Source organism: Myotis lucifugus, unplaced genomic scaffold (genome assembly GCF_000147115.1).
Source record: "Myotis lucifugus unplaced genomic scaffold, Myoluc2.0 scaffold_975, whole genome shotgun sequence".
Classification (NCBI taxonomy): Eukaryota; Metazoa; Chordata; class Mammalia; order Chiroptera; family Vespertilionidae; genus Myotis; species Myotis lucifugus.
Window position 1 is genome coordinate 115,956 of NW_005872023.1, and position 13,479 is coordinate 129,434.

General features: G+C 51.9%; 2 protein-coding genes and 1 long non-coding RNA gene across 6 annotated transcripts; 1 reads left to right on the forward strand and 2 right to left on the reverse strand.

Moving 5' to 3' along the window:
- Positions 1-753: 753 nt before the first annotated feature.
- Positions 754-6,109, reverse strand: JMJD6 (arginine demethylase and lysine hydroxylase). Its single transcript, XM_006107007.3, is given in 7 exon segments — positions 754-1,152; positions 1,928-2,066; positions 3,276-3,351; positions 3,354-3,410; positions 4,231-4,517; positions 4,944-5,332; positions 5,738-6,109. Coding segments are annotated over 7 exon segments (1,209 nt in total). The 5' UTR covers positions 5,867-6,109; the 3' UTR covers positions 754-1,020.
- Positions 6,110-6,246: 137 nt separating this feature from the next.
- Positions 6,247-10,785, forward strand: METTL23 (methyltransferase like 23). Of its 3 annotated transcripts, none has more exons than XM_006107008.3 (5): positions 6,247-6,588; positions 8,747-8,851; positions 9,882-10,119; positions 10,194-10,278; positions 10,412-10,785. In XM_006107008.3, exons 1-5 carry the CDS (start codon positions 6,565-6,567, stop codon positions 10,575-10,577), a joined length of 618 nt encoding a protein of 205 aa, XP_006107070.1. In that variant the 5' UTR covers positions 6,247-6,564; the 3' UTR covers positions 10,578-10,785. The 3 variants fall into 3 exon arrangements, with proteins under 3 accessions (XP_006107070.1, XP_014304461.1, XP_023603551.1); XM_014448975.2 differs by lacking the exon at positions 6,247-6,588 and adding an exon at positions 7,420-7,727; XM_023747783.1 differs by lacking the exon at positions 6,247-6,588 and having other exon boundaries at positions 8,752-8,834.
- LOC102438905 lies at positions 10,387-13,332 on the reverse strand. 2 transcript variants are annotated; one of them, XR_002827253.1, is made up of 3 exons: positions 13,001-13,305; positions 12,721-12,824; positions 10,387-12,092 (listed from the first exon to the last, which is right to left on the reverse strand). It is a non-coding gene; the product is annotated as an uncharacterized LOC102438905 (long non-coding RNA). The 2 variants fall into 2 exon arrangements; XR_001346321.1 differs by lacking the exon at positions 12,721-12,824 and having other exon boundaries at positions 11,028-12,092; positions 13,001-13,332.
- Between the last annotated feature and the right edge of the window lie 147 nt (positions 13,333-13,479).

Here is a 13,479-nt window from a genome sequence, read left to right on the forward strand (position 1 = left end):
CTCCTTTGTCCCCACCTCATCCCTGACCCGTTAATTCCAGATGTTGTTTATCAAAAAGGAATCACTTTGGCACCTGGGGAAAAAAACAGGGTGGCTAATCTCTCAAGTTCATATTGCTGCTGCCGTCCCAGCCCTGCACGTCTCAGCACTGACTCTCAGCACTGACCGGCTACCATGCCCTCTGGCGGCAAACAGCCTTCTGCTTTTGTTTTCTTTCCATTGACTTTGGGAGAGGAGCAGCTGTATGATTGTGAGAGGGCGAGTGTGAGAGCAGGATAGCAGTTTTGGGGGAAAGATCAAGGCATCCTGAGGATGGCAAGAAAAGTTCTTTAAAAAGGAGAAAACAAAACAAAAATAAAAAGGAGGCGGCACACCATTCAAATAATAGGAGACTATGGCCTCAGGGTGTGCATTCACTGTCCTCCACACACAGAAGTGGCCACCCTGCCTGGTGGGGGAGGGGAGCGCAGCACCAGGGCAGGGAGCCTGCAGTGTTCCGGTCACCTGACTCGGCCGGAGCTGCTGCTTCTGACCCGCAAAGCAGCCTGGCCAAGTGGGAAAGCAGGCCCCGCCTCAGCCTCAGGCTCTGTAGATGCCAGGGGGTCCCTTCCCATTTCCCCTTTGAGGACTTCGCTGTGCAGGGCACCCCATCGAGGGCACACGGTGGAGTCACTACTTCCCCCCAGGACCACGACAAGAGGAGCGACACACGAAGGTTCTGGTATTCCCAAAGGAAAAAAAAAATCAAAGATATAAAATGCATTTCATTTTTATTAAATAATGTACAGGGTTTCCTTGGCACCATCCACATAGGTTCTTGCCTTTACGCGTAACACAAGCCATGGTGATTTGCTACAGACGAAAGAGCTACTGTAGCAAATGCTGAGTGGACTCATCGCAGGAGCGTCCTCCTCCTCCTCTTCCTCGTTCTCGGCTCGCCGTGTGCAGAGCCCACAGGCTGCCCACCGGCCCGGCCCTGCCCTGGCCGCGGCATGTCCTCCGACAGCGTGAGCGGCCCGGTCACCTGGAGGAGCTGCGCTCCTTGCTCACGCAGTCGTCCTGGGAGGTGGTGTCCCCGTTCCCCATCATGCTGCAGGTCCTCCGCTTCTTCCTGCGGTGCATCGTCCCGTCTCCTTCAGACCCCGACTCACACTGGACACGGAGGAGAGAAAACGAATTCAACCGGATGGAACCTCCGGCCTCAGGAGACAGCACTCGGATGGTCCACGCCCCCCAGAAGCAAAGCAGCCACGCGACTGCTCCACAGTGCAGTCCGAGCGCCATCGGACGTTTCCGGTGCCCCGAGAACCCCCGTCTCCCCGCAGGAGGCAGTGTCCCCCGTGTTCTTTAACAGGAGGGGACACCACCCTGAGAACATTGTCATCATCTGGAGGCTGCATCATGGAATTTCACTCGACCAGCACAGCCTGATGCGTGAAGGTAAGCACCGCACTAGCCATTCATAAAACACACCACCTCCCGCCACGAGAAAGGGTAAAATCAGCACAGCAAGCAGCCACCAGACGGAAGTCACATCTGCTAAAGGTGCAGGACCCTCTCACCCAATGCTACGTTAGCTTTTAGCAAGTCACTGAATTTGCTGGGTTCCTAGGCTCACAATGCACCACCCAGAGGGAAAATCTGAACCTGGACCTTGAGGTCGGAATGCTTGGGGCCTGAATTTCCGGCCGCTGTCTGCCAGCGTGAGGTCCTGGCCTTTCCTCACTGGACCGGCAGGCTCTCCTCTAACCTGAGGCTGTTGCACACAGAGCTGTGAGCTGGGCAAAGCCCCTCCGTGGCAGGATGAAGCAGTGGTGGTTCCCGAAAGCGAAAAGCTCCCCATTTTTCTCCCTCCTGCCTGGGCGGAGGGAGTCACGGCTGGTTTCCACGGGACCTGCCCTGGAGGCCTGGCGGCGAGCGGGCTCACCTCCGAGTCCGAGTCTGATGAGCTGGAGCTGGAGGAGCTGGAGGAGTCGCTGGAGCTGTCGGAGGCGATCCCTGTGGATTCCTGAAGGTCAACCGAGTCAGCCAGGACTGCCAGCTCGGGGTGCTCCTGCTTCAGGATCCTGGGAGACAGGAAGCACGTTCTCAGTGGCGGGACAGGCACGGACAGCCACAGGCCAGCTCCCAGGCTGTGGCCCAGACCTGGCTGAGAGGCGCCGGCGAACGGCAGGTGCCTGTTGGGAGCGAGGGCTGTCGTATGACGGGGACGCAGTCCACAGGCTGGGAGCCGGAGCCCACACGCTCAGGCTTTTCCGGAAGGAACCCGAGCTCCATATGCTCCCGCCACCAGCGCCACGGGCTGGGCGCACTGCCTCCTCGCAGCCACGTTCCCGACTTAGTTTTTTCTCCTTGGGAGTAAGTCTCTCTTCCTCATTTTCCCTGCGCTTTTCCTGGCTGATTTTTTTGAACCTCCCTTTCCACAGCACAGCACAGCACTTACGATCGGAGTTGCACTGATAATGAAATTCTATTGGTGAGAGTAGAACCATCAGGTCTGTGAGAAGAAGCATCGAGGATAAAACGGAACTGGGCCATCGGAGGCAGCAGCCCCCCCTCGGGACCTAACCTGGCATCTACATCTCCCGTGACAGGGACAAAGCCCTGCGGAGGAGGGCCTACAGAACGGCCCACAGAGCACGCGGCAGCCTGCGGAGGGTGACGGGCCTCAGGTGCCCAGAGTCGGGGAGAACGGAGCCACCACCCTTGCTGGCCCTCGGCAGGGGGGCTGAGCCCTGATCAAGCCAGAATCCCTCTTACCCCGAGAGCTGGTCCCTCCAGGTCAGGGTTGGGACACAGTGGCACGGGGTGGCTGGGGGTGGCTTGCACTGCCGCTGCCCGTGCTGTATCTGTTCTGTGGATAAACAGAGGAGCTAAGTCTCCAGGACAGTGACCTCACTCCTAAGACTGAAGGGAATAATGCTTCTGGGTGAGAAAAAGAAACAAGCAAAATAAAACCCAAACAAAATGGGTTCCTTTGCTAGTGCAAGCTCTGGGGGAAAAACAAAAAAAAAACAACAAAAGGGGAAATGACCCCGACGACGCGAGTGTTTGACGCTCTGATCAACAGTGCGGGGCTACCTGCTCCCTGGAGGCTGGAGCATCCTGAGAGTTAGCCCTGACCTTGACCCTCTCCCTGCACCTGCGTGCTCATCGGCCCCAGCTTCTGCCAGGCCCGCCTAAGTTCAGCCCCTGGCATCGCAACGGCGGGCTCTTTCCATTTCTCTCCGGTAGAAATTGGAACAAATCACAAATAAGAAAAAAATGGCTCTCACCTATACCATTTCCTGGACAACTTTGGTCTCCCTCTTACCGTCTTGTGCCACACAACAGGGAAGTTGGTGCTGCTGGAAAATTCTGGGTGATGGCAATGGTGGTGTCAAGATTGAGGACAACGTGCCACCAGCCTCCTGAAAGCCAACAAGGAAACGGTTACGTAGGGCCGGGTTCTGTGCCCAATCGCTCTAGAACATCAACAGTATACAACACTGAACGGGAACTGCAGAAGCGGGTTGCTCCCACCAGCGGGGCCTCCGAGACGGTGCAGGGTGGACCTGCTCCTCCGGGCCCGGAGTCAGAAGGACCTGCGGAAGTTTTACTGGGCCCTGGCTGTGCCCACTCACTCGGGGTCGCCCATGGTTGCTTCCCTGCTACCAGGGCAGAGCTGAGCAACTGCCACACAGGCCGCCTGGCCAGTGCCCGACGTGCTCACTCTCTGCGCCTTCACAGAGAAAGCGTGTCCGCTCCTGCTCACGCACAGCTGCGACCACTGTGAAGGCAGCACGCTCTCCAGCCTCAGGAGGAGGACGTCCACCTGAAATGCCTTTATTCCCAACACTTAACCTGTCGGAGGCATCGGGTATGGAACTGATTCCTGCCTCTAGGCTCTAAGTCACTATTCCTGGCTCAGCCTACCCAGTACGACACTGTATCAAGCCCCAAGTGACAGAAATATGCACAAGTCACAGAACATACACAAGACACTAGGGAAACTAAGGATAAAAACGAGTAGGATCCGAAACACAGAAAGGTGACCAATAGTCATGTATCGAGGTGACAGTGGACAGCAGGCCCCCAGCACCTGACAACACAGCAGCATTTCGCTGTCAGAGGTGGGCAGGCAGCTCTGTAGTCGGCTGGAGGGGTTTCCTGGACTCACTCTCTGTGCAGTTCTGCTCCAAAAGGACAGATCGCTAAGCTCAGAGAGCACTTGCTCCAGTTCATCTGTACCTGGCACAAAGACAGTCTCTCCCGGCTTTTGCAAGATTTCCAGGGGCTTGAATTCGGGTGGCCAGGTTGGCAGCTGTGTCCGGGGATAGATGATCTTAAACCAGGTGATAGCTTCATCCTGCTGGTTCCCTCCTTCGTCGCGGGTCACCTTGATGAGCTCCCGGGGCGTGCTGGTGGGGAACAGGCACCAGCGCTTATGGCCCTGCACCAAGGCATTCCAGGCGCTGGTTCCCAGAGGGTCGATGTGAATTCCGGTTCCGGAGCGTGGGGGCCCCATCACAAACCACCTACAGGACAGAAACATCCAAGAAATGAAGAGCAATTTAACCACACACACCCCCCCTCCCCGACACAAAACAAGCTTGCAGTCACACACTACACTGTGTCATCTTTGTTGCAAAGACTACACGAATTTTGGAACCTAGAAATGCTGAGTGAATTGTGGGTGGACTGATCGCTAACAGAAAAAAGGAAAACCGCTAACGGGGCTTAGCGCTGGACTTACAACTTCCCTTACAGGTCGGCGATTCGCCTTCGCTTGCCCGTTTGAGTCACCTGGGGAGCTTTCAGAAATCCCGAGGCCCAGGCAGCACCCAGACCAATTCAACCAGAGCCTCTGGACCCCGCCGGGCGTCAGTAGCCCCCAAAGTCAGTCCCAGGTGCAGCCAAGGGGAAACCACTCACTGCTTTGTAAAGGGGGGGGGGGGCTGTACCTGTAAGGGGGCCTGCGCTTCTCCCCTGCGTACTGGAAAAGGTCATCGGTGAAGAACTTGGGCACCTTGTAGTCTTCCAGAAGTTTCCTTCTTTTGGGATGTTCGCCGTAGCTGCTGTCGAAGATGTACAGGGGGCTGTCGTCCCGCGTGCTCTCCATATACTCGATGTAGTACTTCATCTTCATCTTCACCGAGTAGCCGTCATTGTCCTCCCCGCACTTGAACTTCTGGTTGCGGTACTTCCTCTTCAGGCGCTCCAGAGTCCATTTCTCCTGCGCGGACCAGCCCTCCTGGGCGTTCAGCAGAACCACGGGCTTGTAAGGCCTTTCGTATCGCTCCACAAAGTCTTCCACCGAGAGCTGTAGGGCGTCCGCCCTCTCCACGTTATCCTGAGGGAAGCAGAGAGGACCTACCCAGTTTTAAAAAATCGGGCGACTAAAGGTGCCCCCAGGGCCAGCCAGCAGTGACATTCCTAAGGAGCCAGGTTTTTGTTCTGGCTTCTACGGGGGTGGGGGTGAGGGTGGGGGGAGGACCTGCGCGTGCCGCTACGACGCACCCAGAGCCACGGCACCAAGAGCGGCTTCGCATCTCCCACTTGGGGCCTGGGACAGCCAGGTCCCCGCGGGTCCCGCCGTTCAAGAGGGTCGAGGAGCCACAGGCCTTTCCTTTGCGGGCGCCGGAGCCGTGAGGGTGCAGCTACCCGGGCAGGGGAGGAAGAAGGCCCTCCCGGCCCCGGGGAAAGTGCGCGGCCGCTCGGAGCCCCCGGGCCCGGCCCGCGATGCCCGCGCGCTCACCGCCACGGCCGCCGGGTTCAGCGAGAAGCTCTCGTAGTAATTGTGCCGGGTCCAGTCCAGCGAGTCCTTCAGCTCCGGGCGTGCACTCCGCTTGGCCTCGCGGATCCGCTTCTTGCTCTTGTGGTTCATCCTGCGAGGGTCACCAGTGAGTTCCGCCACGACCGCCGCGCAGCCCGCCTCCTGCCACCAACGCACCCCTTCCCGGCCCCGGCGACGGCCGCACTGCAACGCCCTTCGCTCGGCCCGGCGCCTTTAAGGTCGCCTTCCAGAAGATTCACTCCCCAACCACCTCCCGGGCCGCGGGTTGGGCGTGCGGCTACCGTCTTCCCCGCCCCCCGGCCGCTCGCGGCCCGCCATTGGCCTCGGCGCCCGCAGGGCCCTCCTTCACAGACGCCGGGTCTCTGCCATGTTGGGAAGGTCGGGGCTGCCGAGACACCGCCCCCGCGGCCGGCTTCCGGTGCGTCACTTCCGGCAGCGCCGCCTGTCTGCAGCCGACTTCCGCTGGCGGGCCGCGTGGGCCTCCTGTCTGTGTCCCGGTGGCCTGGTTCCGGCTGTGTCCTCCGTGCTGCCGCCTCGCCGCCGGAGGGGTGCTTCCCCTTCCTGCTTAGGGTCTTAGGGGCCCGCCGGGCCCGCGTGGCTTCGGGGAAGCGGCCCAGCCGGCCCCGGGGCCCCGCGTGCGCAGCCTGGCGGCCCGGCGCCCCCCGCTGCTGCCGGCCCTCCCGGGAGCCACCGGCTCTTCACTGGGCGGCCGTGACCTCCGAGGGCATGTGTTCCGGGCCCAGCGCTTTCGGTTCTCGGAGGAGCCGGGCCTGGGAGAGGAGGGGGCCATGCTGGAGGTCCGCGTCCCGCAGGTGCGTGCAGCGGCACCCGCCCGAAGGCCTTCCGGCCCTTGCGCCCTGGCTTAGGAGCGGTTCTCAGTCCACAGGGAGGAGGGGCAGAGAGGGGTGTGGGGGAGCGGGGTCCGGCCTCCTGCCTTAGGATGGACCAGAGAGCGCAAGGTCTGGGGTGAAGCCTCTGGCATGTGACGTCTTTCAGTAAGGAATCGGGGGACCCTGCCAGGAGGGCGCTAATCCACTCCGACTGTTTCCTCCCAGAAAAAAATGGCATTTTTACCACCTAATGTTTTCTTTGATCTTGTTGAAGGGCTTCTTAATTAAGCTTCCTCTGGGAACGGGAGCTCCAACCCTCACTGATCAAGTAAAATTTCGGGGTTGACACTCATTTCCTTTCAGCTCTCGAATGTCCCAGAACTCAGTAATTGTACGTCAGGTTTTTCAAAGCATTTTCACGTTGCCGTCTTTCATTTGGTTTTTAACAGCAGCCGGTGACATGTAACACTTTCAAGAGGAAACACAGCTTTAAGTGGAACCCATTTCTGACAGTTGATAATGCCTTCTCGTTGAAATACCCACTTGGATTCTTCCCCAATTTTAAGAAGATATTCTCTGTGAAAATGGAGGCCCCTTTTCTTTTCTTTATTTTTTTTAAAATATATTTTATTGATTTTTTACAGAGAGGAAGGGAGAGGAATAGAGAGTTAGAAACATCGATGAGAGAGAAACATCGATCAGCTGCCTCCTGCACACTCCCCACTGGGGATGTGCCCGCAACCAAGGTACATGCCCTTGACCGGAATCGAACCTGGGACCCTTGAATCCGCAGGCTGACGCTCTATCCACTGAGCCAAACCGGTTAGGGCAGAGCCCCTTTTCTTTACACCCAAATCTGCACAACTCTGGTCAGAAATCCCCCATTGTTCTCCTGGGTAAAATCTACCAGGGCAGGCAGTTTTGCTCTTTTATTCACACTGCACCCTTACAGGTAGAACAGGATCTAGCATACCTTAGGCACTCATGTTTGTTGAGTGGATTAGGTTCAGGCCTTAGTTCCTTCACCTGTTACTTTTACAACTTCAGCCCCCTTTCTACCACCCCCCTAGAGGCACCCTTTGCTCTAGAAAACAGACCTGCGTGTTGCAGTACGTTTAATGGTAGCTAACGTTTTATGTTTAACTTTGTATGTTTAACGGTAGCTTACTTGGTGCCTGGCACTACTAAGTAGTTGGCATTGAATTTTCCTATTAACCCAGTGAGATAGTATTTTGTAATTGCGGAACCTGAGCACAGACTTAATAACTTGAGTGAGGTCACACAGCTGGTCAAGTCCAGATCTGGAGTTTGAACTCGGGCAGACTCATTTCAGAGCTGTGAGCTATGTTATCTTGCCTCACTAAATACTACGCTCTCACAATTCTCTGCTTTTTCAAAGGCTTTGTAAGTTGCCTGCCTTCCCAACTTCTTCGAGGGGATATAAAACTGCTATACCGTGTGGCAAGCACTCTTCAGACATTTATTCATTCAACAAGCATTTATTCAGAGACTCATGGCCACTCAAACCTCTTCAAGGATGTCTTTCTAGGCCTACATTGTTTCCCATTAGCATACCAAGCCTGTGCTTAAAACCTCTGATATCTTCTTGCATTAAAAAAAAAAAATAATAAAGCTATACTTCCTGTGGCCTCTGCTTGCACTACACAACCCTGCCTCCAGCCCCTCCGTCTGCGCTCTGTTGTCCAGCAAGAGGCTTTAGTTCCTGCTTCAGGGCCTTTGAATCACCCTCTCTCCCTATCTAGTGCAGCCACCTTGTGGTCATTGACCCCCCCCCTTTAATCTAACATCACCCCCTTTATGTATCGTGCTTATAGCATTATCATGAACCAAAAATATCTTTGCTTACTTGCTGCCTGTCTCTCCCTAGTAGGGTATATATGCTCCATGAGAATGACATTCTTAGCCTAGAATAGTTATTAAGCTACGAGTCTGAATAAATGCTTGTTGAAGAGTGCTTACCACATGGTATAGCAGTTTTATATATACTCCCCCTCCCCTCCATAGGATGTGAATTGGAGAGCAGGGAAATGTCATTTTTGTAATGGATGCCAGAGTCAGGCACTCAGTAATTGCTGTATTAAGTTGCAGATGAGTTATTTTGTACAAAAATTCTTTCCAGGTCCTGCATCTTCAGTATGGAATGTATGTCTGGCCCTGTGCTGTAGTCCTGGCCCAGTACCTGTGGTTTCACAGAAGATCTCTACCAGGCAAGGCTATCTTAGAGGTACATGTGCCCTTGAGGCCTCAAACACACTGTTTATTTATTTAAAATATATTTTATTGATTTTTTACAGAGAGGAAGGGAGAGGGACAAAGAGTCAGAAACATTGATCAGCTGCCTCCTGCACACCCCCAACTGGGGATGTGCCCGCAACCAAGGTACATGCCCTTGACTAGAATCGAACCTGGGACCTTTCAGTCCGCATACCAACGCTCTACCCACTGAGCCTAACCGGTCAGGGCTAACATGGCCAGCTTTTAAGGCATGCGAGTTAAGGATGACTTTTACATTTGTAAGATGGTGTTTAAAAAAATGTGGCCCACCAAGACTAAAATCCTTACTGGCTGGCCCTTATTGCATGAAGCCCAGTGACGAATTGGGCAGGGAAGCAGTCAAGGCCATCTTCCTAGGGTGTCCCAACAGGGTCATTTGGGCTCTAACACGCCCATCCTCAGACTGGAAATGGGAAGCTTTTATTTCAATCAATTGGAATGCAAAAGCATTCCTTGGCATTACTCATTGTTTAAAATGCCTTGTTACTTTAAACCAAATGGAAAAATCCTTTTGTAGAAAGCCATGTCCTAGACCTGTCAGGTTTTATTCACATAAAAACAATTAAAATCAGTAACTGGCTGTGCGTGTAGCCCCCCTGGAGCTTCTAGAGGCAGCATGCCCTACAATTAACTATGAAAACTGAAAATGACAGAGCAAGTTCCCCAAGACTACTTCTCTGGGCATGTTAAGCAACGAAATGGCCTAAGACACACATTGAGTTTGGAAGCACTAGGTCAATTGCAGAATACAGGGCCCAGTATGAGATAACTGCACTTTGACCCAATTAAGAGGAATCACACAGACTCTTGCCAAATTCAAAGCCCAGGGTTCCTACAGGTTAAGGCAGCATTTTAACCATGGCATGTTTTATAGACATAAGCCCAAATACACACTGCTCACAAGGATGAAATGGGAACTAAGATCCAAATTCTTTGTAGTTCTAGACAAACTTTGAAATGTCATCTTTTAAACTTACTAGATTGGAGCTGGAGTGAGCCTTCCAGGAATTGTAGCTGCAAAATGTGGCACTGAGGTGACACTGTCCGACAGCTCAGAGCTGCCTCACTGCCTAGAAGTCTGTCAGCAGAGCTGCCAAATGAATAACCTGCCGCAGGTGCATGTTGTAGGACTAACATGGGGTCACCTATCCCTGGACCTTCTGGCTTTGCCACCCCAAGATATTATTCTTGCAGCTGATGTGTTCTTTGAACCAGAAGGTATTTTTTTTTTTTGCCTAATAGCCAATTTGGCCAGAGATACAATGCAAGTTTAATAAGCTCTTCCTTCCTAGACTTTGAAGACATTCTAACTACAGTATACTTTCTGATGCAGAAGAACCCCAAGGTCCAATTGTGGTCTACTTACCAGGTAAGAAGGTAAGCCCAACTAATCCTGGTTTATTCAGTTTTTATTAAGTTAAATTAAGCCGTAGTAATCAACGCCAAAGCATAACATGAAAAAACATTTGAAGCAAAACAGGAAAATAATTTTAGAAAGTTTATTTTTCAGTGCTGACTGGTCACTTGAAGCTTTGATCTACAAGTGGGATATGAAATGTGTCCACATTCCTCTGGTGTCTTTTGATGCAGACAAGGAAGATATAGCAGAATCTGCCCTTCCAGGAAGACATACTGTTGAAATGCTGGTTATCTCCTTTGCAAAGGACAGTCTCTGAATTACACCTACAAGCTGTTTTGGGACAATGTTGATACCGATTAGCAACTTGGCATGCCCATTAGGATCCAGACCACTTCAGCCTGAGAGTACAAGCCAGGGGTTTAAAGATGGTCAGATCTCTTGGCCTTAAAACTGTGATGTGTCTACCAGACAGTACTTGTGGGATACACAGCCATGGAAACAAAAATTAAAACACCTATTAAGGACTCATGTTGTTCCTAAGTCATTAAAATAGGGCATCAATTAGGTCATGAGAACGGAGTAGCCACACCTCAGCGTGCTGCCATAGAGCATCACTTTTAGGGATAGTTGATGTGAACTTTTAATGGAACATTTTCCATTAAAAAGTCAACTAAAGCATTTCACTTTCATACTATATAATCGGTAACATTCACAAGAAAATTGCACAGGTCTTTCAAACAAAGGGAGGAAAAAAGACCAAGACATATTCTGAGAAAAGCTAACACCAAGAAAACATTTTTAATTAAACTATAGAAACAATGGTTATAGTACAGAATATTTATGAGCAAAAAAGATACACCATGTTTTAAGTACTTACAAAGTTACAGACCATTTGCTTCCTTAACATTTTTCAAATTTTAAGTTCATACATGAAGATGATCATTTTTACCATTTGGTGGAGTGGAGTAGAAAAAAAAAAGGGTGTATTATTCATCAGCTAGATGTGCTCACTGTATGCTCCGTTATCTATATGCAAGGCCCGGGTGACTGGAAGTGCAGTTGTCAGGCATTTTAATAAACTGGACAGCCATTTGTTTCTGCACGACAAGGCATCTTTACACAGGAGCAATCGGGAGAAAACAGGAAACAGCCAAGCACTCTGCACTGCAACACGCCACCTTAACAGCTAACCAGCATTACTCAACTGCTACACAACTGCGCCTAGTGCACAAAAATACACAAGAGAAGAGATTAGAATTGTGTTTGGTAAACAATCCTTTCAAAAAAATCAAGTCTTTTCACCTGAAAAGTCTTTATACGAGTTTAGGTTCAGATTACCATTTAGATCTGAAGGTAAATAACATGCACAAATTTACACCAACTTTTGTAGGTTTTTAATTCTAAGGAATGAAGGCAATGCTGAGTCAATCTCTTGACAGCTTTAGGCTGTGTGTGTGTAATGGCTGCACGTTTCCTTAAGTTTCCTTAAAAGTCAGGAGGCCACAAATTAGGTTACCAATCTGTTTAATTTCAAACAAAAAAAGTCAGCACTATATAAACAAAAAGGAAATTTTACCTCAAATATCCAAGCCAATAATGAAATCTGAAGTCGTTCACCTTACTAAATTACAAGAAATTTGAATAACAGCAACAAAATGGCACATAAAATGCAGTTTGCCACCTGAGGCAAAGCTTAAAACAAGTAAAAAGTTAGACAAAATGTCACAAAATAACCTTTTCAATAGCCAGGTGCTTGTTCCAAGGACTCTTTGATGGACTGAGCATGGGGTCCTTTTCCTCCTCATTTCTGTTATGTTGCTTGTCGACACATCTAGGTTTGAAAAGAAATTAAGTTCAGTTTCCCTCCCGTCACGTGAAGCCGCCCAAAGTGCACATGGTTTCAATTTCGGGCATGTACTTGGCATGTGCCGTCTAAGGCTCTGGTGAAACAAGGAGGTTTCAGAAAGGTTCCACCCGGCCGTTCTCACAAATGTTTAAGGCCCAAATTAGGAAATTTTCACATCAGCATTTACAAATTTGTGCGTTCTTGGCCAAATAACCAAGGTGAAAAATCGTTAAGGGGGGAGGGGGGAGAAAAGGAAAAGGGGGAAAAAAGGGGGGCTGTATCCAAACAAAACTTGAAATCAGAAATGTAACCTATATTTCAGGATAAATTTGGTTTTTAAACAAAACGTTTGGCAATCGAGAATAAGGCTTTCATGTCCGAGCTACTCAGGGCCCTTCCTTAAAAAACAGGACCAAACAATTTGAGTTAAAGACACACTATCCTTTCCCCACCCAGCGCAGTACCTGGACACTTTTTTGGGTTCCAAAGTTCATGCTGCTTTTTGCAGTGCGTTTGCCACATCCACTAGAACAGCGACCCAGTCGGCACAACAAGAGTTGAGCCGAGTGCCTCCTCTAGGAGGATAGTGCATCTTTAACATTTAAAGACAAACCTGCTCCAACACACGCCCACAGAAACTGGTCCCTGGAGGATCAGCCAAATCAGTTAAAATCTGCAATACTGGCCAATATTCTTTTATCAAACAGGAGACCGCAGCTTTAAAGGGGAAAATGCAGACGTTGGATAAAAACAGCAAGAAATAGTCATTTTCATCAATAGGTCGCAAACAGTTTCCGACACAGCCATTACCACCTGCTCACACACATCCTTCCTGCAGACCCCACCGCAGCTCCTCCCCGCCGGGCCGAGCGCCGGGGCCCCGCGGGCATTACCGTTTGCCTAAGAGGACACGGCTCCCTCCTCTTCAGGAGACTTGGGGGGGCTCTTGGACCGCGACCTGGACTTGGACTCCCTCTTGGACACGGGCGGGGGACTCCTGGACCGGGACCTGGACCGGGACCGCGAGCGAGATCTGGACACGGACGATGACTTGGACTTGGATCTTCGCGCCGACCTGGACTTGGACGTGGACCGCGATCGGGAGCGAGTGCGAGACCGAGACTTGGAGCGGCTGTAGCGAGATCGACTGCGGGACCGGGACCGGCTCCGACTCCGTGAACCGCTGCGGCTGCGCTCCTTGGGCCTGCGGGCGGATCGTAGACACGGGGGATGAGCAGGAGCGGGAACGTACACCGAAATATACCATAACAGCTATGAAGAAGAAGTCAGAGTGGGGGGAGAGCAGGGGGGGGGGTAGAGTTAGTGGGGGGGGGGGGGAGAGAGGTCAGTCAGTCTGCCCTTCCCCCCTTAG

Coding starts and splice junctions, on each gene's coding strand:
- METTL23 (XM_006107008.3), top strand. CDS start 6,565: ATGCTGGAGGTCCGCGTCCCGCAG. Junction 10,120..10,193: donor TGTGTTCTTTGAACCAGAAG/GTATTTTTTTTT, acceptor CTTCCTTCCTAG/ACTTTGAAGACATTCTAACT. Junction 10,279..10,411: donor TCTACTTACCAGGTAAGAAG/GTAAGCCCAACT, acceptor TTTATTTTTCAG/TGCTGACTGGTCACTTGAAG.